Below are 27,684 nucleotides of genomic sequence, written 5' to 3' on the forward strand. Positions count from 1 at the left end.
GTATTCCATCTGGAGGCAATTATGATCCTCACAACAGACATTAGTATCACACCAGCTCTGCAGTGAGTCTGCTGGGGAGAGAGGAAGAGCATGGCAGCACAGAGAGGACATGCACTAGTATCATTCCAGGAGGTAGTTCTATGTCTTGGCACTCCATTTTTGGTTTGTCACTTACACACTTCAGAAGTCAGTCTGAAGTCAGTCATATTCAGGAAAAAAAAAAAAGGCAAAAAAAAAGGGAAAAAAGAAAAACGGAATAAAATAAACAACAGAAAAACAGAAAAAAAAAAAAAAAAAAAAAAAAGAGAGAAAAAGAAAGAGAAAAAAAGCCAGATTCCTCCAGAATCTGCTTTACCAGCTCTTTGGGCCAAATTCAGTGGAGGTCAGAGGAAATTTCTGGATTGTTTCCACAAGAAGGACCTTAGTTATCAATGGCTAAATACAGACATACAGATTTAGGCCTTGAGTGAGGAGAGAGCACTTAAGCAGCTAGCAATATATAAGCAGGCTGGCCTTACCATGTAAGCAGTGAGCACACAAATTAAATTCAAAGAGCTCCCACCAGCATCAAGAGGACTTAGAAACTGTTTAAAGGGTGTGATCAGGGCTCATTTCCCAGCTATCCTTCCTGAGTGGTGATAAAGTAACAATCCAGATAAAGGCAGGTAAATACCAGTGTTACTTCCATTGCACTAGACTGAATTCACACAGGCACAAACCCAGATGTGTTTCTCCATGCCCTGTAGTGTTACTCCCAGAGTATTCTATTAAAAGCAGAATTTTAACTTAACTCAGTTTTGAGCTGAACATCAGTTTATATTTTGGTATAATGCCATAGTTGTGATTTTTCTAAGGTACTCTTATGTTTTTAATCCCTGTTACTGTTTCTAATAGACTCAGTGGCTTCCAGAACACTCTTATATAGTAAAAGGATTGATGATATGTCTCTTTTTGGCATTTGTGTTGCTCAAAAAAAAAAAAAAAAAAGGATTGCTTTTCCTAGGATGGCTTGGCATACACTCACCCAATTTTCAACAAAACTTGCTTCATTAGACCTGACAGCTGCTTCTTAAACAAAGGATTTCTGTTTGAACATGCCTCTCAAGTTATCCTTTTTGGTTTTTGACTCAAACCCATTTTTCTCTATTATTTTTCACTCGTTCTTTTTCCTTTTCTTCTCCTGATCTGCTTTTCAGCAGAGAACTGAAAATAGGAGCAGATTGAGAAAACAATATGGAAAAGAAAAAGGGTACCAAGACTGGAAAATGGGAATGGTTTAATTAGAAAATTCTAGTTAAAATATTTGCAACTTTGAGAAAAAAGTTGAAAAAATAATGTTTTAAAATTTTCAAAGACACTTATGACTTTTTTCCACATTGCAGACCACCTCCAATTTAATCATGGAACAGAATAAAGATAATCTATATGTTTCATTTCTGAATAAACACTATACAGTATATCTACATTCTGTCCTTTGAAAAGAAATTGGTGTGTAATCCTTTGAAAAGTAGCTAAAATACCTAAGTCACTTAGGTGTTTTTCAAAATTGTATGTATAATGAACATTCTCGTGTTACCTTTGTGCTGCTTATAAAGCTATGTAGTGTTATAAGACACCCTATTTCAATAAAAATCAATATGAGCAGAGATATTTTAAGTTACATTCCAGAACTCATTAATTTATTACAACTCATACTATGCACAATAATCAGTGCTTACTCTGATAAAGTATAAATTCTTTCTTTTTCTTCTGTTTGTTCCTTCATTTGACCTCTGAGCAAGTGAAACATCTCTACTACACTTTACTTGCTTCCCATCCACATGCATTCACACGATTTGATCGATGAGTGAAAGCTGTAAACCCAATATTGAGCAGTAAACAAGAAGAAACTCATGTTCTTAAATGCAGTGCAAGGAAATCTTAGTACCATCCTACTCTAAGTATTCATCTTAACCCAGATTCTTTCACCACCAGTGTAGCTGGTACAGTTCCAGAGTTGCAAGACAATGCACTGACTGTAAAAAAAATCAATTCAGCTGTAATTAAATACTGAGATGTTAAAGGTGAATCTGGTTTAAGAGGAATACCCAGTGCTGCTTCTAGGACAGAGCCCAGCCTAGAGTCACTAAGCATATAGGAAAGAAAATGCTCTGAAATATTTTCTTTAGTTAGGTTACACTGCATTTAATTGGGAGACAGATCCTTTATGAGGCTTGCTGGATTTTCACTTATTTTTTTATCAGATTTGCACAAATTTGTTTCTCAATAGACAAATATAAGCCCCCTACACTGAGGACACAAATATCTATTACTATAAAATAAAATTAAGATCCGGGTAATTGATTCCTTCTATTTCTACTTTTCCTGCTATTGATAAGGGCCTTTAGTTTGCTGTAGTCCCCTCTCATCTTCTGGGACTCCTCCTTCTGCTGCCCTGCCTGCCTGCTGTCCTTGCAGTACTGGTTGATCATCTGCATCTCCGAGTGGCTGAAGGCCCCCACAAAGTCCTTGGGGTGGAACTGCAGAGCTCGCACCGAGCTGGCCCAGCTCCACGGGGACCACTTGTCAGTCATGGCAGCCACCACCTCTGAGTCCAGCACCTTGAAATTGATCTTTGCCAGGGTCTGCTTGAAGCTGTTCTCCGTGGCCACGCAGTGGTAGAGGCCGCGGTCGCTGTCCTGCACGGAGCGGATCAGCAGCCCGTGCTCGGTGGCTATGATCCTCTCGTTCAGCTTGACCTGGGGAGCAGAAAGGCAGAAGGAACCTTTCAGGGAAGCTTATGGAACAACAGAGTACTGGGCCTTGAGGGAAGCTTCACTTCAAACGTAACTTTCCTAAAGTCACTATGTTTTTATATCATTATGTTCAAGGAACCACCAATATTGCTACCTTTAGGAGAGAGCTTACCTCAGGGAAAGCAAGTGTTGATAAAGAAAAGGACTTAAATAATTTTATTTCTTATGTTAGACTAAATTTGATCAGGATGTAGACAGAGATGAAAATCTGGAAATCACAAGAAATAAAGGTTTTCATAATGTTCAAATAGTAGAGTTGAAGAAATGAACTTTTATTCGCCCTGTTGCACTCCTGAGAATGTCTCTTTCAGCACCAAGAGATTGCTGCTGAGACTCAGAGGAAGAAAAGTGCAGGACAGAGAGGCTGATTTGGCATTGAACTCAAGGTGCCTTCTCATTAAATATTTTGACTTTCAGCAGATTCCTACTGAAGAACTCTATCTGCTCTGTAGAGTCTGTAGCTCACTTAAAAATTATCACCACAGTGGTCTCTAGTGGGACTTGGCTCACTGTTAACCAGGAGCACAGGTACTCTCCTATTTCCTTTCTGGCTTCAGACTCTGCACTTCCCAGGAGATGGTCACATCATCTGGAAGAAGCAAGTTACCAGAGCTTGCTATCATCCAGTTAAAAATGAATGTGCACATGTCCCTTTGCATATCAGCATGAAGTAAAAATTGCTAGTTCAATCCATTATGAAAGGAAACCACTGCTGGTGTTTTTCTGAATGGTTTTTCTATTTTGCTACTGTACTTTGCATTATGCTTGGTTCTCTTGGGAACTAATTTACTTATTATGGTTTCTGCTATTGTAAACTTTTGTAGACATTGTGGAAGATTTCCAGAAATTTGAGAGCTTGAAAACTAATTAACACTTTGATTGCTTCATTCAGCCTGTTGTACCTTGAAACTGCATTGATTCTAACACAGTTACTGAACTTAAGAACAAAAAAGGGATATGTTCTACTGAAGCAATGGGTTAAAGAATTGCACCTATTGCCAGGACATGGCTTGAGTCTTTGAACAGTTTGAAAACTCAGTGAGACATTTGTAAGTCCCCTCTGTTTTTCAAAATAGCCTGATAGGAGAATAATTCTTTACAGTATTTATAACCTATCAACAGACACCACATTACTTAAAAGTTCCTTTTGAAAGATGTTTCTTTTTATTCATATAGTAAGTGCCTTGGATTTGAAATGGATTTTTTCCCTTTTATATTACTCAAGGAAGGCACATGCCCCATAAACAATCATACTGTATATTACAGTGCTGAAACTTGAGAGCCTTAGAGAGTGCAGTAATGGAAAATGTGATTGCACCATGGTGAGGAAATGCTTTTGTCAATACGTGTTCTTAGCCTGGACTAGTTTCTTACTAAAGAAACCTTTCACATTTCTCCCACTTTTGCCTTTTATCTCTCCAATAGCACAGAGGAGCTACTGCATGCTGACTTCCTGAACTTTATACAAATTATTGCTTTTGTGCCTATTTCCTTAGATCAATAAGAAATTCTGAGTGCTGCAAACCTTCAGTTTGCAATTAGTAAGGTGTGAAGCAAAGCTTCTTTAATTTTCTGGTAGCTCTTCTGATCTGACAGAGATCAGTGGGCCTGAGGATCAGTCAGTGAACTTCACTGAGCTGAAGTGAGCTCTTCAGTGAGCTGAAGTCCCTGCTGTACTGAGTCTGCTCTTATTCAGATGAGTAAATGATGGTCTCTGTCCTGCATCCACACAAATTCTCCAGCTTCACTGTAGCCAGATGGCCCGATAAAAACACAAACTGTTCCTCACCTTTGCCTGGGGAGAAAATGTGATTCTGACTGAGGATCCTCCCATAGCTCCTGCTCACATTACTCACCTCTTTCCTCCTGTCATTGTCTTTCTGTAGCAGCCATTTAATAGAAGCCTGAGGAGATTTAGGTGTGCATTCCAGAAAGGTGGTGTTGTTTTTTACTCCATACTGAACTATTTCTGCAGCGTTTCTGTACGCTAGAAAGAAAGAAAGAAAAAGAAAACAGGTCAGAATACTGTGAATGGTGATTTCATTAAGAAAACATGTAACTCTTTGCAATATAGATTAAATGATGTATACTGATTCTGATATTGGCCAAAAATAAAAAAAAAAAATTTGGGAAAAATTTTCAAAGAGATTAATTGAAATGTGAAGAAGCACATTCAGTTTCAAATACCAATGTTTTCAGAGTAACATGGTCTGTTCTAAGAAATTAGGACACCTATAGGCTGGTAAACTTTGCTGATGGAATAACTGAGCTCAGGGATATTTTTTTGTGAAATTATCTCATTCTCTACTAGTCCAAAAGAGAATGAAGCATTTAATACATTTCTTCACACTTCACCATTTATGAGTTGGGGGAATATGGCTGTATGACCAAAATAAAGCATCATGCCCTAAAGAAGGCTCCAGCTACTCCAGCTGCATGCAGCATCCCAGGGAGCACAGAGAGGGCAGGCTGGGCTCCCGCTCCTCTGCTTCTCTTCCAACACTAGGAAGGGACTTGGCTCTCAACCTGAAATGTGATGAATATGTAGACAGCCCAGCAACAGAGAGAAAGACAGATTTATAGCACTCCAGCAACACCTGGGCAAGTGCTGAGCATATGTCATCACTTGGACTTGTTGTGTCCCTTTATAGTCTCGATGGATGAATAATTGGCAGTCACCAGTAGGAACTTCTGCATGCTTATTGCTTGGTCCAAATCATAATATTTATCCTGAAAACAAAGCACCTCCAGATTGGAAAGCTTGCCTCATACACAAAATACTTTTTAAATTTTTTTTTGAGAAAGAAGCAATGGATACAAAATAATATGAGAACTGCAAATACCTAGAGGTCTGCATGTCTAAAATCTGACTCTGTTCTTGCACAGTCCTAAGACTGGTTTTCCTTAGACTCTACTTAATCTCCCATTCTTTTCAGCTTCTTTCATCAACTGATATGTGAAATTGAAATCCATTCTTCTGAAGGAAGGAGACTTTGCCTGGTTCTAGTCCTTCAGCACATTCAGGAAGTTGTACCAAAACCAAATCTAACTTCTAGGAGAATAATGTGAAAATACTTTGCATTCAAAATGCATTTCTGTAATTGCTATAAGGGCTAACACAAACATTACAATATTAAACAGACATGAAAAGAAAACCTACAAGATTGCTTAGTTCTTGATGATTTATTTAAAAATAACAATGTGCCAAAAATGTTGAGTTTATATGTGCTTAGAGGTCAACCATGTTAGAAGACTTTGGTTCAGCATTATGGTTCTCTATGAGCTTGGAAGATTCCTTGGCTTTGCTTTGCTCTCTGCTCTTTTGTCCTTTTGTCCTTTAGGTAGATATAATTTTTTCCCCCAAACACAGTCATTGTCAAACATGACACTTTGATGCTATAAATGGCTCTAATTATATTTTGCATGAGTAGAAATTGCTCATTCTTTTCATCATTTTTTTTTCCAGGGAAACAACTGCCATCTACCTATCCTATATCCCACTGCTGACACAGAAACTTCCTTTACAAAGATGCTAAAATACATAAACCTATAAATACATCCACATTACAAAAGTGGCTGGAAAACAAGAAACCTGTTTCACAAGACTGTCAAAGCTGAAACAATTATTTCCCCTCAGGCCAGAATGCAGACAGTTGACATTCTCACATTTTCCACATGGAATGAGGAGACATCCACCCTTGGGACAGACAATGGGTGGGAGGCCTCAGCACAAGCCTGCAGGGGAAGACAGGCAGCTCAAGTTGCTTCAACATGGATCTCTCAGGGTTCAGGTGTATTCTCTGACACTGGGGTCATCTCTTGGAATTACCTGTTCAAGCTCTTCAGCTTCATATAAATGACCTAATACTGACTCATGGGGAAAGGCTCATTTAAGCAGAGGGATCTACACCCAGCTGCTGTGGTCTTTTCTGATCCAGGAGATTCTTCCAACAACCAGTGGAGACTATTTCAGTAGAATTACTATTAACAGAACCTTTCACATTTAACTTTTAAAGCATTGTTCTTTGATTAGGGAAACATCAATAAAAACATTTACAATCAGCTCTATTATTTGATCTCCAGGTTGTACAGATTAGAACACACTTCAAAATTCAGGCACATAAATAGAGGTGAAAGGAGCATAATTCTCTGTGTGCCCTTGGTCTGATGGCATACATTGCCACTGTCTAGCTCAGACATGCATGGGGTTGAAGAGGATTGAGCTGCCTTATATATGCATTTAGTCCTTTGACTTTGGGCATATTTGACTGTTCATCAATCTGGAGAAAATGCTAGCTGGGAGGGCAAAGCCTTGGCTCCCCTGGCCACCCTCACCATGGCAGGCTGACTAAACACTTGCACAGCTGGAAATAACAGACTTCATAAAGAAATTTGGAAGAGTTGTTTTTTGGGTTTATTTTTCCGTGTAAAGAACAAGGGAATAATCATAAATCAAAAGACAGGCTGGCATAGATCCTGCTGTTTGGTGAAAGGTGTGCTCTAAAACTCAGTTTGGGGTCAAATATTCAGAAAATTTCTGAGGTTCAAAGCTTAAATAAATGAAAAGGCATTAATAAAGACTGGAGAGTTAGAGAAGCCCTCAAACTATCTTTACCTTTTTCCAGTCAACAATGTCAGCTTCTCAACTATGCTAAGCTATCTCAGAGATTTTTTATATTTTATCATATATGTGTAAGTTTCATGTAATTGCAAGGAAAGATGCTAAAACCAAATCAAAACAAAACTCAGACTTGGAAAATAATTATGCTGTACCAGTAAACCATAGTGATAATGTCAGCTAAAATGAATCATATAAAGGAAAGCCATGTGTTCTTTATATAGCATGAGGATCTCTAAATTATAATACCTTTCAGGTTGAAACCTCGGCACTGAGTCAGAGGGTTTCCATGTCTCACATCTTGTCTACGGCTCCTCCTGCAATATTTTGTAAAAATAAAATGTTATTCCAAGATAGCTACACTGAAAATAACCACTTTTTTATTTGTGGATTTGGTGTGTTTTGGTCTTTTTACTAGATCAAATGCCAGGGATAGTTCATGACCTGCAGTGAGTGTGCTTTACTCTTGGCAGGACTGCTGGAGAAAAGACACTGTTTAGGTGAAGCAGCTGTTGAAGCTTGTAAACAGGTGCAGTTTTTGTAGGTAAAGCAGCTGTTCAGTGGAGGTACAGGGATGGAAGGATCAGAGGAAATCCATGGAAGAGACCTCTGCTCACTCCCAACACTGAGCATTCAAAGGCAGAACCCCCAGCTGGAACTCTTCATAAAGGCAAGCAGCTAACAATGAGATTTGCATAAGATTCATACTGCTCATATCTTAACACACCAGCACAAAATTATGATAAAGGGCATGTTCCCACCTTGATTTTAGCAAGCACTTTATTTTTGGTGCCTGTAGCCACCTTGTAGCAGAATGACTGAAGTATTCACCCAGAATGGTGGAGAGCTAAGATTCTGTTCTGTCTTCTACTTGAGGGATGTGACTATTTCCAAAATATAATAAAACTCACCAAGTATCAGGATACTACTAAATAGAGAATTTATTATATAATCTGGATGACAGTTGTGAAATCATGATTCTGTATCAAACTGTCTGGGGAGCTTACCAGGACTGGGAATACTGGCATTTCAGTCCTCCTCAACTAGGAGGTCAAAGCTCACAGAATTCAGTGCATGAAAAGCTGGTGCACAAATTTTTTTTAATTATTATTATTAGGATACATTATTTTATTGCTAAATATTGTGTAAGGTAGTTCAGTATTTATCAAGCTAAAAAAAAAAATTGGTGATAGATTGTTGCAAATGGACTCTGTTGGGACATTAAACAGTTGTACTCTGAACCGTGAACTAAAGACTTGAGGATCAGAAACCATCAAAAGCCCCTGGAGCTCCAGTACTACTGAGTGAAGGCCATACATCTATGGCCACATTATACCAGGCAATGCACAAACACCCAGAGAGAGCGCTCATCATCCCCTGGCACCTGAGCCTTCACAGCATCATTTGAAATCAAATATTTGAAAGATGATGTTTCAATTATATTGAAATTCCAAGTACGGTTTTTATGTTTACCATCAAAAATATTTCATTTTAAGCTGTGGGGTCTTAACCCTTGTGAACAATTTACAGGAGTCAAGGGAGGCAATGAAGAATTTCTGAGTGAATGTCAGAGTCCTTGCGCTACCATGAGCTGCTCCACACTGTCAGAGGTGGCACATTGCCTGCATTAAGCAGGTCTGAGAATGTAAACTTAGCACTTAGATATTTATTAAAAAAAAAAAAAGAAAAAAAAAGGTGGTGGTTAGAAAATAAAGATAATACCATAAGGTGTTTTAGGGTAAATTGATGTTGCATGAGGAACTACAGTAATTCACAGAAGTGTCAAAAGAAGCAAATAAGCAAATGCATACAGCAGAAACTACTGTCTAGACAATGGGATTTGGCTCTAATTACCAATGTTTTCTCCTCCATAATCTGTCTTGTTAGATAAAGAGACAACTCATTTCCTTCACATATGAAAACCAGACCTTTTTCCATACAATTTGAGGTGTTTATTTTGGTTTGACATAAAGAGCAAATTGCAAACAAAATATCAGCATGAAAGAAAGCCCCAGTGGAAATAACCCTGTGGGTGGGTGTATATAATGGGTCTGGCAAACTGGAAAGTGCACAGGCTGGGTGTACCTGCCTGCTCCTTGTACCCTTTGGCAGCTATGTTGCTGTAGGAGTTAGGTGGCCTGAGACTTGGGGATTTTCCTTTTCTTTCCTCCCCCATATTCTGACCTTTGTTCCATGGAAGAAAACAATGAGTTTGCAGACTGGTGGCTGAATACTCTGAATGCAAGCAGTTAACAACCCCATGTACTCTGCCAAAAGCTACGTGGCCAGTTTGGGCTTCACCTTGTAATCTGAAGTAAGGAATGAGTCAAGAAAATTTTGCAATAACAAAAACAATTGTCCAGGGCATGACACTATTATCAGCAGATCCAAACTTTGCCTGTTTCAGTCATCTGTCTCCCTCTATGAGGGAACAGGAATGTGTGTGGCTGTATGTGGCCTTCTGCACCTGCAGCTCAGGTGCAGACACTGAGCACAGTCACAGATTTAGGCTGGATATCAAGGAAAGTTCTTCATCCAGAAGGTGGCTGGAGATGGGAACAGGCACCCCAGGGGAGTGGTCACACACCAAGCCTTGAGGAAGCGTTTGGGTAATGCTGTCAGGCACATTCAGGTGTGATTCCTGGAGTGTCCTGCTGTGGTCCTGGTGGGTCCTTTCCAATGCAGCACATTTCATGATTTTATGGTTCTAGAATATGCAATCTAAACCTCTTCTGGCAACCTGAGACTCTTTCCTCTTGTCCTTTTTCTTGTCACCTGAGAGAAGAATCAAACCCCCACTGGCTACAATCTCCTTCCAGGCACTTGTGAAGAGTATACCTCTGAAAGGTTTGTCTCCTTTGCACTAAGACTTCATTGTGTATTCTGGAGCTTTGTTTGTATATGAAGTGAAATCTTTTTAAGACAAGAGCTCACTACAGCCTTCTGCTATCAAATATTTCCCCTGGGAAGAGGAAAGATACTCCTGTTTTGCATAAGATTATGAGATGGACTATTAGTTCTGTTGTAAATTAAACAGAAATTGCTTTCCCTGTCTGCTTTAATAAACCACATGTCAAAAAATCCAAATCCACAGGCATTACATGGAAATCACATTTGCCTAAAATTTTCCTGAAAATAATTCTTCTCACTTAGGAGCAAATGAGGAACAAAAAAATATAAATGAGTTTATTCCTCAGACAGCCTGAGAAATCTTTTGCTGTATTTAAGACTATCATAATTACATCCATAGTAAGTAATTGAATTTAAATGAAGCGAACAAATGTATCGCTGATTTTGTGTGTGTGAGCAAGAAAGATTAATATTCATGATTAGGAACCATTTTTTTCCTTTTCTTTTCCATCCATTACTTTAAATATGAAAAGCCAAGCTCTTTACCACAGACTCCTGCAGCACACAGTCCTAGGTGACGAATAACTCCAGGCACAACAGCTATGGGGGTATTGCTTGTACATGCTCATGCAATTTCATTTTTCCCGGCTGCTTCAGTCCTTCCTGGCTGCCTTAGGTGTTCATGGACAGGGAGTACTGTTAAGTACCTCCTGTCCAAGTACCTCAGGCGAAGCTCCCAGGCACAGGCAATACTTAGCAAGCTTAGTTATCAGTGATATCCAGCTCTTTGCAGTGCCAGCTCTTTGCAGTGTTAGCTCTATTAGTGATTTTCAGCTTATAAGCTTGCTAAGTGCCTTTGGCAGACGCAGGGAGAGAGAGGAGAAGCGCTGTATGAAGTTCCACAGATGAATCTTTATTGGCATCCTTCGTGAAGGGTTTCAGGGACAGCTCTTCTACTGAGCTGGGCAAAAGTGGGGTTTATATAGGGTACCAAGGTTTTGAGAAATGGTCCAGTGGTATGAGTCGGGGTAGAAAGTGACCTATTGTCTTACAGGGAGATAAGAGAGGGTCCAAGAGCAGGAGAGGGGTTATTTGGCCCAGTCACCATGACTGGGCATTTCCTTGCCTTTAGGCAACTGACCACCAGAGACGCTTGTCAGGCCTCATGGCTGCAACAATGCAAGGAATGCCAGCCCACTCCTCCATCACATTACAACACTCCAGGCTGCACAGCACGATGGAAAGCACCTTCCCTTGCAGAGCCTGCCCTGGCGCTCACCTCTTTCCCGTGGGGTAGAAGCGGGAGCAGGCGCTGCCGTCCCAGGCGCAGTAGGGGTCCCGCGCCAGGCAGCAGTCGGCGCAGGCGCTGCCGTAGATGTGGCAGCGGTGCAGGGACACCTGCGTGACCCCCTCGTCCGAGCTCACGTACAGCTGTTGCTGCAGGAGGGAACACGAGGGTTCATTTCAGAGGTGCAGGAGTTTCACCCCAAAAACTCAAAAACCTGGCTGACACACCCCAAAAACCTTTCCATTCATTCTGGAATTAACTCGAGACCAAGAGGGGAGCCAAAAATAAAGTCAAGATCAACAGAAATCTCTCAGGTGAACAAGGCTATATTATTTCCACTTTCCTGCTAGAAAACACCTAGAAACACTGGGGAATGTTAAAGGTTTTTCGGACATTGAGTGTCATTGTTCTGTTCTGGGGCAGGCAGGCTGAGTTTATATGGCTCAGATTTGAGAACTTGGTTCCTATTCAAAGAGGATTATTGGCCCAAGCCTTTGAACTAAGTATTTTCTCTGCACATAGTCACTTTAATAAATATTATGCAGAGTTTCTAGTTGGATCCTCCACTGTGTACATTTCCTAGATGTAGAACCTAAAGATTATGTGGAGGCTTAAGGCCAGATTCTGATAGCCTTATATACCTGGAAAAATAAGCCAAGAGAACTTTCACAATAAATCAGAGCTTTTGCAAGAGAAGTTCAAAGGGAGTAGATCATTACCAAAATCTCGGCCAAAATCACTGTTTTACTCAAAAACAATTAATCATTCTAAAAATATAAATTAATATTGAACAAAACCCCTTGAAATTCCTTTGATCTTTTTGTCAATAAAATGAAAAAGCATACTGAATTTGAGTTAGGGAATAATATTTACTTAGTAGTAGTTTTGTAAAATATTGAGCAACATCTTGCTTGCAAAATCATAGAATACACATTTTTAGCTTATGTGTTAAGCATTTCAGCAGAAATCCTCTCAGCTGTTTCCATCATTCTTATTTCCATTGTTTATTACTACTAAACAAACATGCACAATTGCACATGGACCCAACAGCCACTGCTCTGACAGACCTCCAAGGAAAAATTTCTATTTGGGACTTTAGGAGAAAAAACAAGGAGGGTGAATTTCCTCTTTTAGTCCTTTTTTGATTCCTTAATTCAAAACAACAAAAAAGCCCAACACTTTCAGTGAATTAGAAATGATACATAATGAATAGAAATTGTTTTCTCTTAGTGGCTGAAGGGCATATAAATAGCTCCTGCAAACTTCAGTCAAGTTTACTGTACTCATTATGGAAAATTTGCATATATTTAGTGTGCTTAAAATTTGCCTATATTTAGTGTTAGAATTAAGAATTCCAACATTCAAGTCAATCTGCTTCTCAGTTAATAAGCACTAAGCAGGCATTCCACTTTGCCTTACCTTTTTAGACGAAATCTTCATTGTTGTTATAGGAGAATTACTCTGAAAGACAGAGTTACAAACCACTGTCAAGAATTCTGTCCCAAAATTAATATTTAGAAGTCACTAAAACCTAAGTCATATCTGAGAAAACTATACATTTTTATATCCTGGCATGGGACCATTCACTCCTACTAAGTACTGCTATTTTCAGAACTAAACAAATGACATATAAACAATTAACGTCTCACAAAATATATTGTTCAAACTCAACCACATTATTATTACATGTATATAAAGGGTTTTTGTACACTTATAATTAACCTGCATTTGTGCTATCTCAGAAATATAGGAGCTATTACTTTAACTTTGTAGTAAGAAACAATGCTTTTTCTTTAATGATGATGATAAGGAAAAATCATAAAATAGCTCAAGAATATTTACCACATGACCCAGATAACAAATCCTTTTCCTACAAATTATGTACTGTGCATACAGTTTGGTTACCATGCAACATATAAATTCAGATTATCAATTACTAGAGTCTTTTAAAATGACATGAATGTTCTTGATATTTCTTTCCCAGAGACAGTATTGTATACTACTGTGTGTCATCATAGCAGTCTATTAATGTCTGTGTCCAAATCAAATATTAAAGAGCTGGAAAAGGAATTGTTATTTTCCTTGCCTTAAGTCATTATGTTCATCCAAACAAGCGATAAAATCAATGGTAATAAAAATGTTCAGCTTTTTTTTTAAGATTCAGCATTTGCTCAGTCACAAAGGAGAGCCATAACAGTGGGTTAGGATTAATTGCAGGAGACCACAACACAGCAGGGAGGTCAGCACTAGAAAATCTGGCTGAGAATCATGTGAATTGGCAAAAGTTTGGAGAAGTTTAGAGCTGCTTCATGAACTGTTTGGAGGCTGCAGGTCAAATGCAACATTGGATCTGATGCCACATTCTCCTTTCCTTGTTTAGTCTGGAAGAGGATCCCTTCTTTGCTATCCTTGATATTAACTAGCACAGGGGCCATGATTCCATCCCTGCTCTCTTGGAGAGACTCACCTAAACACCATGATGCCACACAGATTGTAACAGAGGAAGTTATGATATTATGGTTTTTAGCATTCAGGATAAAAAAGTCTCTGCATAAAGGCCCAGAAACTAGGTTCAGGCTGAGGATGCCTCACAGCTCAACTAGCTTCATCCTGTATTAATTTATGTTCCAGGAAATGGAATTAGCAATATCTTGGTGAAGAGTGTGTTTTAAGTAATATCACTCACATATATCACTTTTAACTGGAAGTCTTCAACCACAGCCTAAAAAGACTAACTATGCCTTTATGAGTGTTAACACAGATGCCTTTATGAGTGTTCTTTTTCTTAAGACAACTGTTAATGCTGCCTCAATACAGATGCTTAAATCTTCCTTTTTGTATTCCGTCAATGAAATAAAGAAAAGGCCATGACAAAATCCTTAACTAAGTTTACAGATGCATACTACCATTTGCCCTGAGGCTAGTGTTTAATGAATAGCCCATTCAAATATTTGAGAGAGATTTTTCAACACGAGAGTGAGGATTTTCTTTAGGTTTTTACAACTGTTACATGCCAGAGTGATTGACAGAGGCTATTCCTTTATCTCCCTGTAGGTTTTGTGTTTCTTTTCAGCTTATGTTGTTTTAAACTTGTAGCTTTCTTGACTCCAGAGGCATGTGACTTTGAAGAACAGGAGCTAAGTAAAAACAACACTAATTTGATTTTATTTTGCAACAGAGAACCAGGAAGATCTTCAGATAATCAAAGTACAAAAATCTGAAATTCCAACCATACACAGCAACAGTCTCTATAGTGATGCCAAAGATAAAAGTCTCCTTCTGGAAGCCATTGTAACACGACCTCCTAAAAAACTGCTTATCAAAATCCTTCTAGCCAGAATATCAACATAAAAATCAGGCAACTGAAATATAGGAGAAGAAAAGGGCTTCAGCTAGCTATAGCCTTCATAGCAGTCAACATTTTGTAATCCTCTTTATGTGGTTATCAAACTGACAGCATACGCTTGACCTTTTATCAAATCATAGTTGCCCTTGCCAAATTCTGTTAGCACAAAGGGTTTGTGTGAACATACACTCTGGAAAAACAAAATAAGGAGAAAGCCAAACCTGAAAAACCTCCATCTCTTCCAAAATGAGTTCTCCACTTGCAGAGAAGTTGGTGGGTAGGACAACAACTTTTTGTACAGTTCCTTGATCTGCAATGGGTGAGAATAAGTGAGACCATGTGACACAGAGAGGGAGAAATAAAACAGCAGATTAACCTTCATTAATTATAAAAGGAAACCATCGAAGCAAGCACTATAACACAGAGAAAGGTAAGAAATGTTCGGTAATTTCTACAGTTTGGAGTCAGTAAGAATGATGAGATGATTCCTTATACAGGGGTACTATTATAGTATTATTGTCATATATGAACTTAAGACATGATAAGATGGGAGTTATTACCATTACTGTTACCATTCTATACAAAAGATCAATCAAAATCAATATATTCTGTTGCTGTACAGACACACAGAGGCAGAATCTATCCTAATGATCTTAAAGTAAAACACAATATAAACAGGTAAAAGGGAGGTACTGCAGGATGTAATATATTCATATCCAACAAAAAACACCAGGATAACCGATGACATGAAAGGTAAACCTTCCAAAGAATAACTTTATCCACATGTAAACACAGTAAGATAAAAGCTCTTTTAAAAATGAAATTAAAACAATAATCAAATACATTATATATTCGTAGGAGTTAATATTTTGCTCTGTAAGGTAAAAAGAAAAAGCAAGGTGAAGATATTTTAGCTATTGTATCATGGCTTCCCTCTCAAAATACAGTTCCAAGCCTCACAAATCCACTCAGATCAAAGGAGTAAGAAGTAGAAATATGTGGCAATGACAGTATTTTTTGCAGGGTAGATGAGTGAGACCAAGGGGAAATTTATGATTAGTTTTCCAAATTTCTTATGTGGAAAGAATACGTGAGATGAAGGGGTCCGTCTGTGAAGCCTCTTAAAGGCTGAGACAGCCACTGAAGTATTTCTGATATGGCAGAAAAGGCAGACTGTAGGATAATCACAAGAACGAGCATTTTAACTTGGAAAAAGCTCACAGAATTCCTCTTACCTGAAAGACCTAGAGATTAGACTGTGTAGAATAAATCTACCTGCTCAATACTGATTCTGAGGAATGAGAACACATGGTACAGGTTCTGTTCAGCCTTCAAAAGTTTTAAGAGCAATGTAGAGTTGTGCAGTTAGTAGAACATTAGCACAGCACAGTACAGGCAAGTATCTACATTTATTAAGAAATTTCAGTTTCCTGTTTGGCAATTCATAATGAAGACTGAAATCTGAAAAAGTTCAATTTTATTTTTGCTTTAAGCTCAGTGACTAAATTCTATAGCTAGAGCTGCAGGGCAAGATGATTACTGTAAGTAATTTACATCTTATTTCACTTGAGGAAGCCAGCTACTACTACTACTACTACTACTACTACTACTGGTGCTGCTGCAACTACTACTACTACTACTACTACTTGTTGTTGTTGTTGATATTATTATTATTACCAAAAAAAAGGTTTAAAGCCAGAATATTTAATCACTTGATCACACACAGAGAGCACATTGCAGTATTTTGTCTTTAAAAGAAGGAGAAGAGAAACTGAAAGCTGACAAGACTAAAATGTGTAGCTATCAATGGTTCATGCTCAGGGCATGTTAGGCATGAATTTTTCATGAGAATTTTCTACAGAGACATTTATTCTCATAATACAATGGCATGATAAAGCAGTTCCTTCTGAAGAAACTTTACTGAAACTAAATCTTGTGATAGCACAGCTGTGGTCTAGCCTGGGTGCCAGTATTAGCAAAGCTATGAGAACCTGAGAGAGATTTACTGACTGCCAGGACCCACCGAAGTGTGAAACTGCTGCAGATGCCTCCCTCAGAGGAAAGGAGAAAGGAGTTGTGTGTATTTCTTCTCCTACTTAAGGGAATAACTTGCTCACACAGGTACATGGCTTCAGTCCAGTCTACCTCTACTTCTTTGCACTCTTTTATCAATTCTCTCTCTAACATTAAACTCTGCCTTACAAAATACTCAACCAGAGCTGCAGGAAGGAATTGCAGCCTTTCAGGAGATTTTTCGGTTTTTTGTTGGTTTTTTTTTTTTTTTAGCTGCCTGCAAAGTGTCAAGTACCTGTAACCCTGACATACAGGGCACTAAGAATGTTGACAGTGACCTTACCTGCAAAGGAATGCAAGGCTGCTGAGACTCTGAAGAACCGGTTTATGTCAATGATCCATTAGCACATGCCACACATTTAAAATTCCTAAATTGTCTTGAGTCTTCAAACATTGCCCCAAACTGAAATCAGAACCTGAGGGGAGATTTTATCCTGGGCATTGGCACAGAAAATACTGATAATGCCTGACTGCCAAGTCCTTGTGTGCTAATAACCTTTCCTATTTGTAAAGCAGGTTCCTATCTACCTTTTTGTCACAGCCCAGAAAAATACACAGAGTGAAGGACTGTTTACCTTTGGATTCATTCCCTTTGACTCAGTATTTTACCACTTGCTTTGACTCAGTATTGTACCATGATGGACAGATCCTTGCAGAAAGGAATGTTCCATTGCTTTAAAGGAGACTTAATACCATGTTTAAAATAAATATTCAAGTAGGCAATAGAAAGCTACTGATTAAATAAAATTTCTTAGAGCAAAGGATTCTAATAGTCCATACATATATCTCTCTATGTTCACCTATATATGAAGACTTCCAATAATACACAGATTATAGGCCATAGTTCTCCCATTGCTTCTAAAAATACTTGCTGCTGATGCTCAGCCTCTTCCTTAATAAATGAAAAGCAAATATTTGTCCCCAAACCCCACTTTTTATTTCTTTCACAGCAGCGTTGCTGTCTCCACTATAAACACAAATTTGTATCTGACAAGTCAAGTCACTTACATGTGTTCACATAGAAAGCTCATGGTATATTTGAGTTTTATCAAAAATCTTATTTGATTATTTCTGCTAATGGCAAAAGAGTGAACTAAATTCCCTGGGTTAGAGGAAAAGATGAACCCCTGTGCACTGCAGGACATTTATGCAAAGCAGAGCCTGAGCTGTTTCTGAGTGTATTTCACAATAGATAATATTTAATGCTGTAAATCAGGCATAAGAGATCATCAAACAAGTGCAAGTGAAATTTGTTCAAGTTTGGTCAGTTAATGAAATTAGAAGGTAATCCTCTAAAATTCATAAAAATGAACAGCATGGTTTCCTTTGCCATTTACTTCCAGAAATCCACTTGAAAACAGTTCTCCATTGCTATGATTTTACATAGTCATTAAAAAGCTACTGTCTCCGGAATGCCAATCTGCCACTAGAAATGAAGAGGCAGATTTTCGCTCACCACTTTCCTAATTCTTCACCAGGAGCTGTTTGCAGCCTTGCATCAGCTCAGCAGTCTGTGACTCAAGGGGAGATGGACAAACAAAAGGGAATCTCCCTCAACCTGACAGCAAGAGGACAGGAGTGATTCAAAATGCTTTTCAATTTCAAACCTGCTTAACAAATGCAGGTGTCCCTTGACATTCAAGACAATGACACTGAGATCACATTCCCTCTGACAGGACTGAGAAACTGGGAACAGCAAGGGAGGAAAGTGCAGACTAAAAAAAAGCATGTAGTATGTATTCAGAGTGGAAAATAAATGAAAAAGGAAGGCACTTCAATAAATGGAATGGAAGCATAATTAAAATAATATTTCTTGAAATGCAAGGCATGATTCTGGACTGAGATTAATCAGCTAAGCTTCATCAATACCAGTTAGACTGTGCCTGATTACATTAATTCCTGGTCTGCCTGACCATGGGCAATGGAAAAAACAAAGCTTAATGAACAAACATCAAAAAATTCAGAGGTTTTTGGCTGAATCAGAATTATAAAACTCATTCTCTGAATTTTGCCTAGTTTTTATTTCCCCAGTTCTAAGCAAACATTGCAGCTGTCAGTAATGTGAGCCTCAAAGAGAGGCAGGACCCATTTACCCCTGAGCCACATCACATGGACAAACCGAACTACAAATAAAACCCCCAAATTTCCCACATCATTAAAAAAATGACTGCAATAGGCACCAACATCTACTCTGACATGAGTTTTGAGAGGCTTCCCTCAGTAGTCCCCACCTCTGATGTGTCTGACACTGCTGGAGACCCTCTTAAAAGTTTTTCTCCATGTTTTACCTGTCAGCCTAATGGCAGCTAATTATTTCTGATCTCTTATCTGGGTTGAACCTGATGTGTACAAATAACCTTACAAAGAAGAAAGAAAGCAAATAGTTTATAGAATGTTTGAAATCTGTCTGTTTGAGAAAACAGCCTCTGTTGAGGCTCAGCAGAGCACCTGAGAGGGTGGCAGGTTAGCAGTCAGGGCTGGCAGCCACCTTCCCACGCTCTGTGTCTGCTGTAACTCAGAGCTCCCACTGTGGCCACTAACCTCTCTGTGCTTAGTTCACTCATCTGTCAAATGGGGGTAATTTTTTCCAGCTCATAATATCTCTGTGCAACTTCATAAAATTCAAGCTGCATCAAAGAACAAAAAGACAGATACAAATGCCCACACTTGAGGGTGAAGTTTTTGTACAGCCCCCGCTCAGTCAATCTTTTGGGACACACTGTGAGATTGCTTGACTAAAAGCTGAACAAGGGAAATGAAGCAGGTGGAGGTACGCCCTATTAACTTACATATCTTCTTAAAAGACTGTGAAAAAACTTTGGATGAAGAGGTCAACAAAAGGTTATGACTGACTCAGGCACTATGACCAAGAGGAAGAAGGAAATTGTGTCTGACGCCTGTTGTGCCACTGTTGTGCAACATCATCTTCCCAAGCTCACAGTCACGAAGCTGCAGCTAGGAAAACTATGGGAGGCAAGCTTGTTCTTTTGACCAGATTATCTCTCTGTTAGAATCTGTAGATCATTTGGCTATTGCATTACTGGAGGCTACTGTTGTCAGCAAGGCTAAGTTTTCCAGAAAGGCAGCCATCATACAACACCATGAAAATGAGTATTACAAACTTATACTCTGGAGGCACTTAATGCATCCAGACTTTGGAAACAAATGTTTCATCAGAGAAGAAAAGATAATGAGAAACATCGATCAGCCTCACGCCACATCAGATGCATGTGGCAGACATTAATCATCTCAATAAGCCACACTGAAGTCTGTAGTGCCTTTTTATGACAGTCACTTATATCTCTTTCCAGAAAAACGTGTATCTCGATAGCAAGGCACTAAAAAAACCCATTTGTGCCCATAGCTGTTTAATGTACCCAAGTTTGACCCAGACATTTAAATATTTTCATAACACCAGGAGCAATGAAAAACCCCGTGAATAATGTTTTGGTTGTGCAATCTGTGTGTACTTTGACCAAAGGCTTTCGTGCTGCAAGCAGTAGGTGGCATGCTTAATAAATTAATATTAATGTCATGGTGTTTTACTGCTGTCTTCAAATTCAGATAGAAAACAATCTACCAAAGGATGAACATAAAATATTGAAAGCTCAGGTTCTTCAGATATAACTGAAATGAGTAAACAAATTACAGTACAACTATAGGGTGAATCCAAAAACCTCAGGACTAAGTCCTGCCCCATCACAGAAATGAAATAATTGAAACAGAACTCTAATCCCAAATTCTTCAACTGAATTTGTTTTTTCTCATTGCATAGGGAAAAAATACCATCAGCATTGCTCTAGTCAGATATGCAAATGAGTGATTATATTCTTTCCAGGTAAGTTATCTCTTGGGTTTCTGTTTGGGAAGACAAGGTGGGTAGACAGCACTCTTCTGCAGCTCTGCTCTCCACCAGTCCAGACTTGACCCAAGTCAGCTCACAGCAGACAGGGGTGAAGAGATCCCTTAGGGGAGACCTAACAAAACTGGCAAGTTTGGTAAGTGTCTTGGGAGTCTTCATGCTTAAAAGCACAGGAAAAACAGGAGATTGTAATAATTTGAAAAGCATGGAATGCCATAAGAACAATGTCTGCCCCTGGGATTTATTTTGTTTGCTGTGCAGGTAGGCAAGGGAGAAAAGCAGTGCATTAACCCTGGGTATGGACCAGCCCCTGTGAACACAGCACTTCTGTCTGGGGGAGCAAAGCAAACACTACATTTAGTTCACACCAAGGTGAAAAAATTGCAGAGCTGCCTATACCCTCCTGTGCCATGGCTACATGATGAAAACCACTGGGGTTGCCAGAGCTCTGAACTTCTGTTATTCTTCACTTGCATTCAGGACCTGATTTATTACTAAGGCTATAGAGGAGGAAGAGAGGAAAAGCTAAACATTTTGTGTCCTTTGCATCTGGCAAGACATAAAACACTCTAATTTCAAGCATGAGACAGGTCACTGACAGTGACAGACATGGCTGGCAACATCTCAGTTCAGCAGCAGTAACTCATCATTTGAGCTGTGTAATTGTCACCAGGTGTCAAGTCCCATTGTCTCTGGCTGTGGGGCTCCAGGCTCCCAAGGAAATTATCACATGAAATTCTCCTATACAATGTGGTTTTTGCATTTGCTGGGATAAACTGACACCAAAGCAAATCCCCTCTGCATTCCTTTTGACACTTAATATCTCTATCAAATCCTCCTGAGTCTCACAGAAAGCAGAGAATAAAGAAAACAAGTTTCTCCTCTCAGTGGTTGAAACCTGATCACTTTTATTTGAAAGGGATGAGAAATGCAGTAACTTACATTGCAGTGATTTCTTTGGAGGAAGAGGTTGGAAGGTATTAATGTCCTGTGCCCTACTCAGGAAGAATAATGCCTGTCCTCCATCTCACAAGAAAGCAGAAAATGATCCTTGTCTCCAGTGTAATGAAGAAGATAAAGCAATGAATACAAAGTATCAAGAGCTGCACTTTTTGTATCTGATCCATGATGGGTCCTGGGCTGATACAAAGAGGAGGATTAACATAACAACAGCCTGAGGTAAGTTTATGTTTTTAACAGCTCATGTGTGTGTATGAGGCCACACTGATCACCTAAAACCAGTCAGGTGGTCATCAAAGGATGAAATTAAATTACCTATGATTACCTCTTGCAGAGAAAAATGCTTACTATCAATTTGTGATGTCAAGGACATTTCAGCTTTTCAACAGTTTTCCAGTTTTGACTATCATTGCTACATTAACAATCTATATGGTCTGGGAACTTATGTCTCAATCTTTTCCACTAAGCTTTAGTAGAATTTGCCTCCAAATCATATGAGATGCTTACAGAGCATTTTAAACAATGGCACCACTATACATGGAAAAAAGAAATGTTAATTTGAAAAATCTGCACTAGCCTATCAATGTATTACTTTGACTAAACATAGTGATTTATCACGGAAGAAAACTGACAGTAAAGTAAAACATCTCTTTTACCAAGTTTTCTTGTGCAGTTGTATAACAAGAGTAGGGATGTTGTCTATCAACACTTCTGATATTTCTATAGTAGATGAAGACTACTTTCTACAGGAAAGGAGAAAAAATATCCTAACAGGTCACAAAGTCAAAAATTGGATCTGTGTTAATTAAACTAAACAGAAAATGTGGGTATATGTTAGTGGTGGGGAGAGGGAAAGGGGCAGGGAGGGAGAATCCACCTTGTAGAAAGCCCTGTCTTAATTAGGCTAATTTAGTAGTTTCCACAGCTGCAAATAGGACAGAATCAAAAATACCTTAAAACTCATTTATCAACTTCCAGCCCAGAAAACAAAAATACCCAGATCAAAAACTTAAGAAATTCTTTGAATAATTCATTACCCTGACTATGCCTTATCATATACTAAGCATTCACCCTACATCAGATGGAGACTTGGTAAAGGTTTGGTGGAAAAACATGGAATTGTAGAATTGTTTAGGTTGGGAAAGACCCAAAGGAACACTAGTAGGGACCAGCCACCAGCTGGGTGTAACTCCGTTCCCCTCCACTCTCTGGGCCCAGCTCTCCTGCCAGTTTTATCCCCAGTGGGCACTGCTCCCATCCAGGCCATGATCAGCCAGTTTCTCCAGGACAATGCTGTGGGAAATGCTTTCAAAGCTTTACTGAAGTCGAGGCAGACAACACCCAGAGCCTTTCCCTCATCCACTGTGTGGGAGACCTGGTCAGAGAAGGAGCTCAGGCTGGTCAGGCAGGAGCCTTTGCCTTTCACAAACCCCTGTTGGCTGGGTCTGATCCCTGGTTGGCCTGCACACAGCGTGTGATGGCACTCCAGATGATCTGCTCCGTAAGCTTCCCCAGCCATGAGGTGTGACAGCTCTGTAGCTCCCCACATCCTCCTTGTGGATGGGCATCACCTGATTCCCAGTCAGCTGGGTCCTCCCCAGTTAGCCAGGTCTGCTGCTCAGCGATGGAAAGTGGCTTGGTGAGCACTCTGCCAGCTCCCTCAGTATCCTCGGGTGGACCCCATCCAGCCCCAAGGACTCATGTGTGTCTAAGGGATGTAACAGGTTTCTGACTGTTTCTCCTTGGATTATGGAGGCTTCATTCTGCTCCTTATTCCTATCTTCCAACTCAGAGGCTGGGAGCCTGCTGAACTGGTCTTGCTATTAAAGACTGAGGCAAAGAAGGCATTAAGACCTTCAGTCTTATCACTGTTTCCAGTAAAGAATGGAAATTCTCCTTAACTCCCTTTTTGCTGCTAATGAATTTATAGAAACATTTTTATTGCCTTTTACAGCAGTAGCTAGATGGAGTTCTTGCTGGGCTTTAGCCCTTCTCATTTTCTCCATCCATAACCTCAAATGAATGAAGTGGTTTTGTTTTCCTTTCACTGACCTGTAGAAACCTGTAGCCTGTAGAGGACACCTGGTGCAGTCCCATACTCAAAGCAAGTCCTATTAGAGCAGGCTGCTCAGTGCTGTGTTTGTTGGGTTTTGAATCTTTTGAGTCTCTCAAGATGGAGAATTGATAACCTCTCTAGATGCCTTTTCCACTGTTTGATCATGTTGATGGCAAGAGCCTTTTCCTTTATATCTAATAGCACTGTCCCACATTGCAGCTCGTGTGAAACCCCTCACCTTGGCACTGAGCACCTTGAGAAGAGTCCCCATCTGTTTTTGTCCCAGTAGGTTGTTGTACCCACCCATTTGATAGTAGTCAACAGCATTAAGGTCTCTCCTTAGCTTTCTCTGAATAAACCCATTTTCTCAGCTTTTTCTCATATATCACATCATACAGTCCCTCAACTGATCTTGCTCCATTAGGTCAATGTTTTCTTTGTACTGCTGAGCCCACAGCTGGGCACAGTACTCCAAAGAGGAGCCAAATACAGGGATAAAAATCCTTTCCATCAACCTGTTTGCTGGATACACTTCTGCACACACAGCACAGTGTGCAGTTTGCCTCCATTGGCACATAGGCAGATTTTGATAGTTTGAGAGGTTTTTCTAAGAAGAGTGAAGAGAGTTACTTTTAATCCTGTCCCTATAGAAGCCTGACATTCTTAAGAGATTTTTTAGAACCTGCTTCCTAAATCTATTATAACAAGATGGATATTCCCAGCCCCATGTGAGTTTGTTGGCAGACACAGTTATTCTACAAGCAGAAAACAGTCAGAACCCCAATAATATGTGAACCATAATAGCAATGTGAGCCATCTCTGTAATCATTTTCTGATGTTCAGAGACATATTTGTTCTCCTAGAGTTCTTCTTTGTTCTACTTGAAAGTAAAAAAAAAGTAAAAAGATTAGCCTTTGTGCCTATCGATCTCTAATGCCCTGTTAAACCAGTATGAGTTTCAGATTTTGGTGAATCCTAGGGTCCAGTCAGAGTACCACTCTACTTGTCTGCTCCAATCTAAAGGGTGTGATTCACATCAGAGTACTTAAAAAATCAAAATTGATCAGTGCAAGAATCACTTAACCTTTTCCCTGCAGACTTCAGACAAATAACACCAGATTCAAATTTGATGTAAGTAAAAACAGAATATAGGTTATATTCGACAGAAATTATTTTAGAGTACTTGGATCAAGTTCTCTGTGTCCACTACTGCTAGGACTCCAGCCATTTGTTTCTTTTTCTCTGCTAAGTACTTCCATATTACTACTGTTTTCTGGAGATGTTGTTTCTGCCTTTGCAACATCTTGATCAGATTGTGCTTTTCTTCAAAAGTAGCTTACACAGCATATAATAAATAATGATTATGAGAGTATAAAAATATTATAAGCTAGTTTTTGGTATTTTTTTCTTGCCTTACAGATCATCAAAATCTAATGTGAAATCATATTGCAGACAAACCCTATACAAGAGAAGTATTATAATTTAGATCCAATAAACTATACACTGGTGTTGTTTTTTGTCTCAGAATTAAGATCAATACGTTATGTTTCTGGCACATAATTGATATCTTTAGTAAATAGAAAAATGCATAGAAAGTAAGGGGAACATAATTCATGCATTTCTATAATATTTCTGTAGATTGCAAACATTTAAACAAGTATTTCTGAAAGCTGTAAAATGTAAAAAATCAGAGCTGATTGCAGATTCCATTGCAACAGAGGAAACCGAATGCTGCCAAATTTCTCTCACCTGTTCCAAGAAACAAGACGTGGTATCTTCCATCAGCAGCATTGACTCGATCCACAGCAATCTTGGTGTACTTGTAGTCAGCTCCTATGCGGATGATTAAAGGCCTCTTGTGTATTGGGTAAATGGGATTGAACATCAGAGGGTGGTTCCTGATGAAGGTCACGACATCGTCCGGAAACTCTTTGGTTGTGCGCACGTTGGGCGTGAAGGCTCCTCCCGGGCACTGCAAGAAACACGCCCAGGAACGATGAACAGCACTCACCATCCCTCAGAGGGGTTTCATCTCACATCACTTACAAATATGGACAGACAGCTGACAGAGGAAATCCCCAAAAAAACACTTCAGACTTGGGCCAGACTTACTCTACATTCCAGTAAGGGGGAATGAAGTGTTGAACAGCTACACTTTGAACTCTCATCATGTCTGATAAAACAAGCCAAAATGTATTTTTGCACTTTCAAAATCCAGCTTGATGGCAAAGATCTGTACTTCTGAACCTATTTCTACATGTTTTGTGCTTCTAAACTGCCTATTGAAAAAAAAATTTAAAAAATCCAAGAGACTGGTATGGGAAGATACCACATATTGCATCTGTTTTTTTTTTACAGAATTAGTACAAAAGCAGTAGACAAAATCTGATAGTTAATTGCAATTTGGTCAATATACCTTTTGTCATGATGTTGATTATAAGATGATGAAGGGGCCTGTGACTCATCTTCCTTTGAAAGAGCAATAATGTGGAGTTGATGAGGGAGTCCTATAATAACTTATTTATATCTCAAAAGGTTGTCTATACTTTTCCCTATGCCTTAGAAGTAACTGAAATCCATGAGTACTTTGGATACTTCTTTAAATATAATGAAGAACCATCCAAATAATCATCCCTGAGGCATTCTGGGCCTCATGAGAAAACAAAAGCCATCTTAGAAAACTCAACTCTTTACTGAGTTTGGAACTGAAGAAATCAGAGCTACATTAGTAAATGGTTCAAAGGATGTACCTATGTTGGTTTACTTGATTTTTTTTGTCAGCTACCACTACCTCATTTCTTATTGCTGCTCCTGAGCTTTCATTTTTTCCCCTTGCCATATTTCTGAGCTGTGAAATTCTCCTCAGACTACTGGAGATGTTCAGAAGTGTTTCAATGCAGTATTTTTCCAATTGGAAAATGATTTGTTCAATGAAAAGCATTTGATGGAAATTTGTTTATTTTGACGAAGACCATTCTTACATCTAGGATGGAATTTCTGGTCAAAACCACAGACACAAAATAGCCAGTAGCTTAGGGAGAGATTTACCTCACCTGACTTCTACTCTCTTAAAGTCAGGCATTTATTCTTAGGTTTCCTCTGTAGTCAGTAATTCAGACTAAACACCCTGCTTTTAGATGGCTAAAATTACATAAAATGAATCATATTCTGAGCCACTTGGAAACTGTCTGGGGATACATGAGTCATGTGTCCAACCTACCTGATGAGATGCAATGTTAGAATTTGGGCTTCACTTCCTGGGGCATCCCCGTAACCACAGGCAGGAGTGCCTGTTCTACCCTCACTGCTAAAATTGTTCCATATTGTGCACCCAACACACCATTCATTGGGCACACCAGGAAACAAGTAGAGAGGGGACTGCAGCCTAATCACAGGCTTTACAGTCATCTTCTGGCTCAATTAGGAGTTAATTATTCATACAAAGTAGAACAGCTCTGTAGGAACTCCTTTAAAGAAATCGCTCTGGCATCAGCCCCCTCCAGGAAGAATCAGAACTCAGCTCAGACATGGCTTGTTTCTCTCATCTGACATCCTTGACAATTCATTTTTCTGGGCTCGTATTTATCCTAAGGGTTTTGTTTTGGCTCTCATTAGAAATAATGTTATATGTTAATGTTCTAAGATTGAATTCTTATTATCTTTCTTGCTCTACACTCTCTGGCATATTAATCCACATTACAGAAAGTGTATGGAACTATCTGTTAAGATTAGCAACAAATGCTTAAAAAAGAACTGCATTTATCATTAGCAAGATTATTCTACTTGGTAGTGCTCTGCCAGACCTCAGTTCCTTTCAAGAGGGATTCTGTTTCACA

At 39.2% G+C, this 27,684-nt stretch overlaps 1 protein-coding gene across 1 annotated transcript in view; it reads right to left on the bottom strand.

Moving 5' to 3' along the window:
• Nucleotides 1-27,684, bottom strand: part of SEMA3C (semaphorin 3C) — a 118,071-nt gene that overhangs the window by 971 nt on the left and 89,416 nt on the right. Inside the window, exons 12-18 of the mRNA XM_063396980.1 lie at nt 25,598-25,820; nt 15,119-15,207; nt 12,971-13,012; nt 11,543-11,700; nt 7,663-7,730; nt 4,652-4,782; nt 1-2,738 (exon numbers count right to left, since the gene is read on the bottom strand). The exon at nt 1-2,738 is cut by the window's left edge and continues 971 nt beyond it. Coding sequence (XP_063253050.1) covers nt 2,325-2,738; nt 4,652-4,782; nt 7,663-7,730; nt 11,543-11,700; nt 12,971-13,012; nt 15,119-15,207; nt 25,598-25,820 — 1,125 coding nt within the window. The 3' untranslated portion in view covers nt 1-2,324. The remainder of the gene's footprint in view (nt 2,739-4,651; nt 4,783-7,662; nt 7,731-11,542; nt 11,701-12,970; nt 13,013-15,118; nt 15,208-25,597; nt 25,821-27,684) is intronic.

The sequence above is a fragment of the Prinia subflava genome, chromosome 4 (assembly GCF_021018805.1).
Source record: "Prinia subflava isolate CZ2003 ecotype Zambia chromosome 4, Cam_Psub_1.2, whole genome shotgun sequence".
Taxonomy (NCBI): domain Eukaryota; kingdom Metazoa; phylum Chordata; class Aves; order Passeriformes; family Cisticolidae; genus Prinia; species Prinia subflava.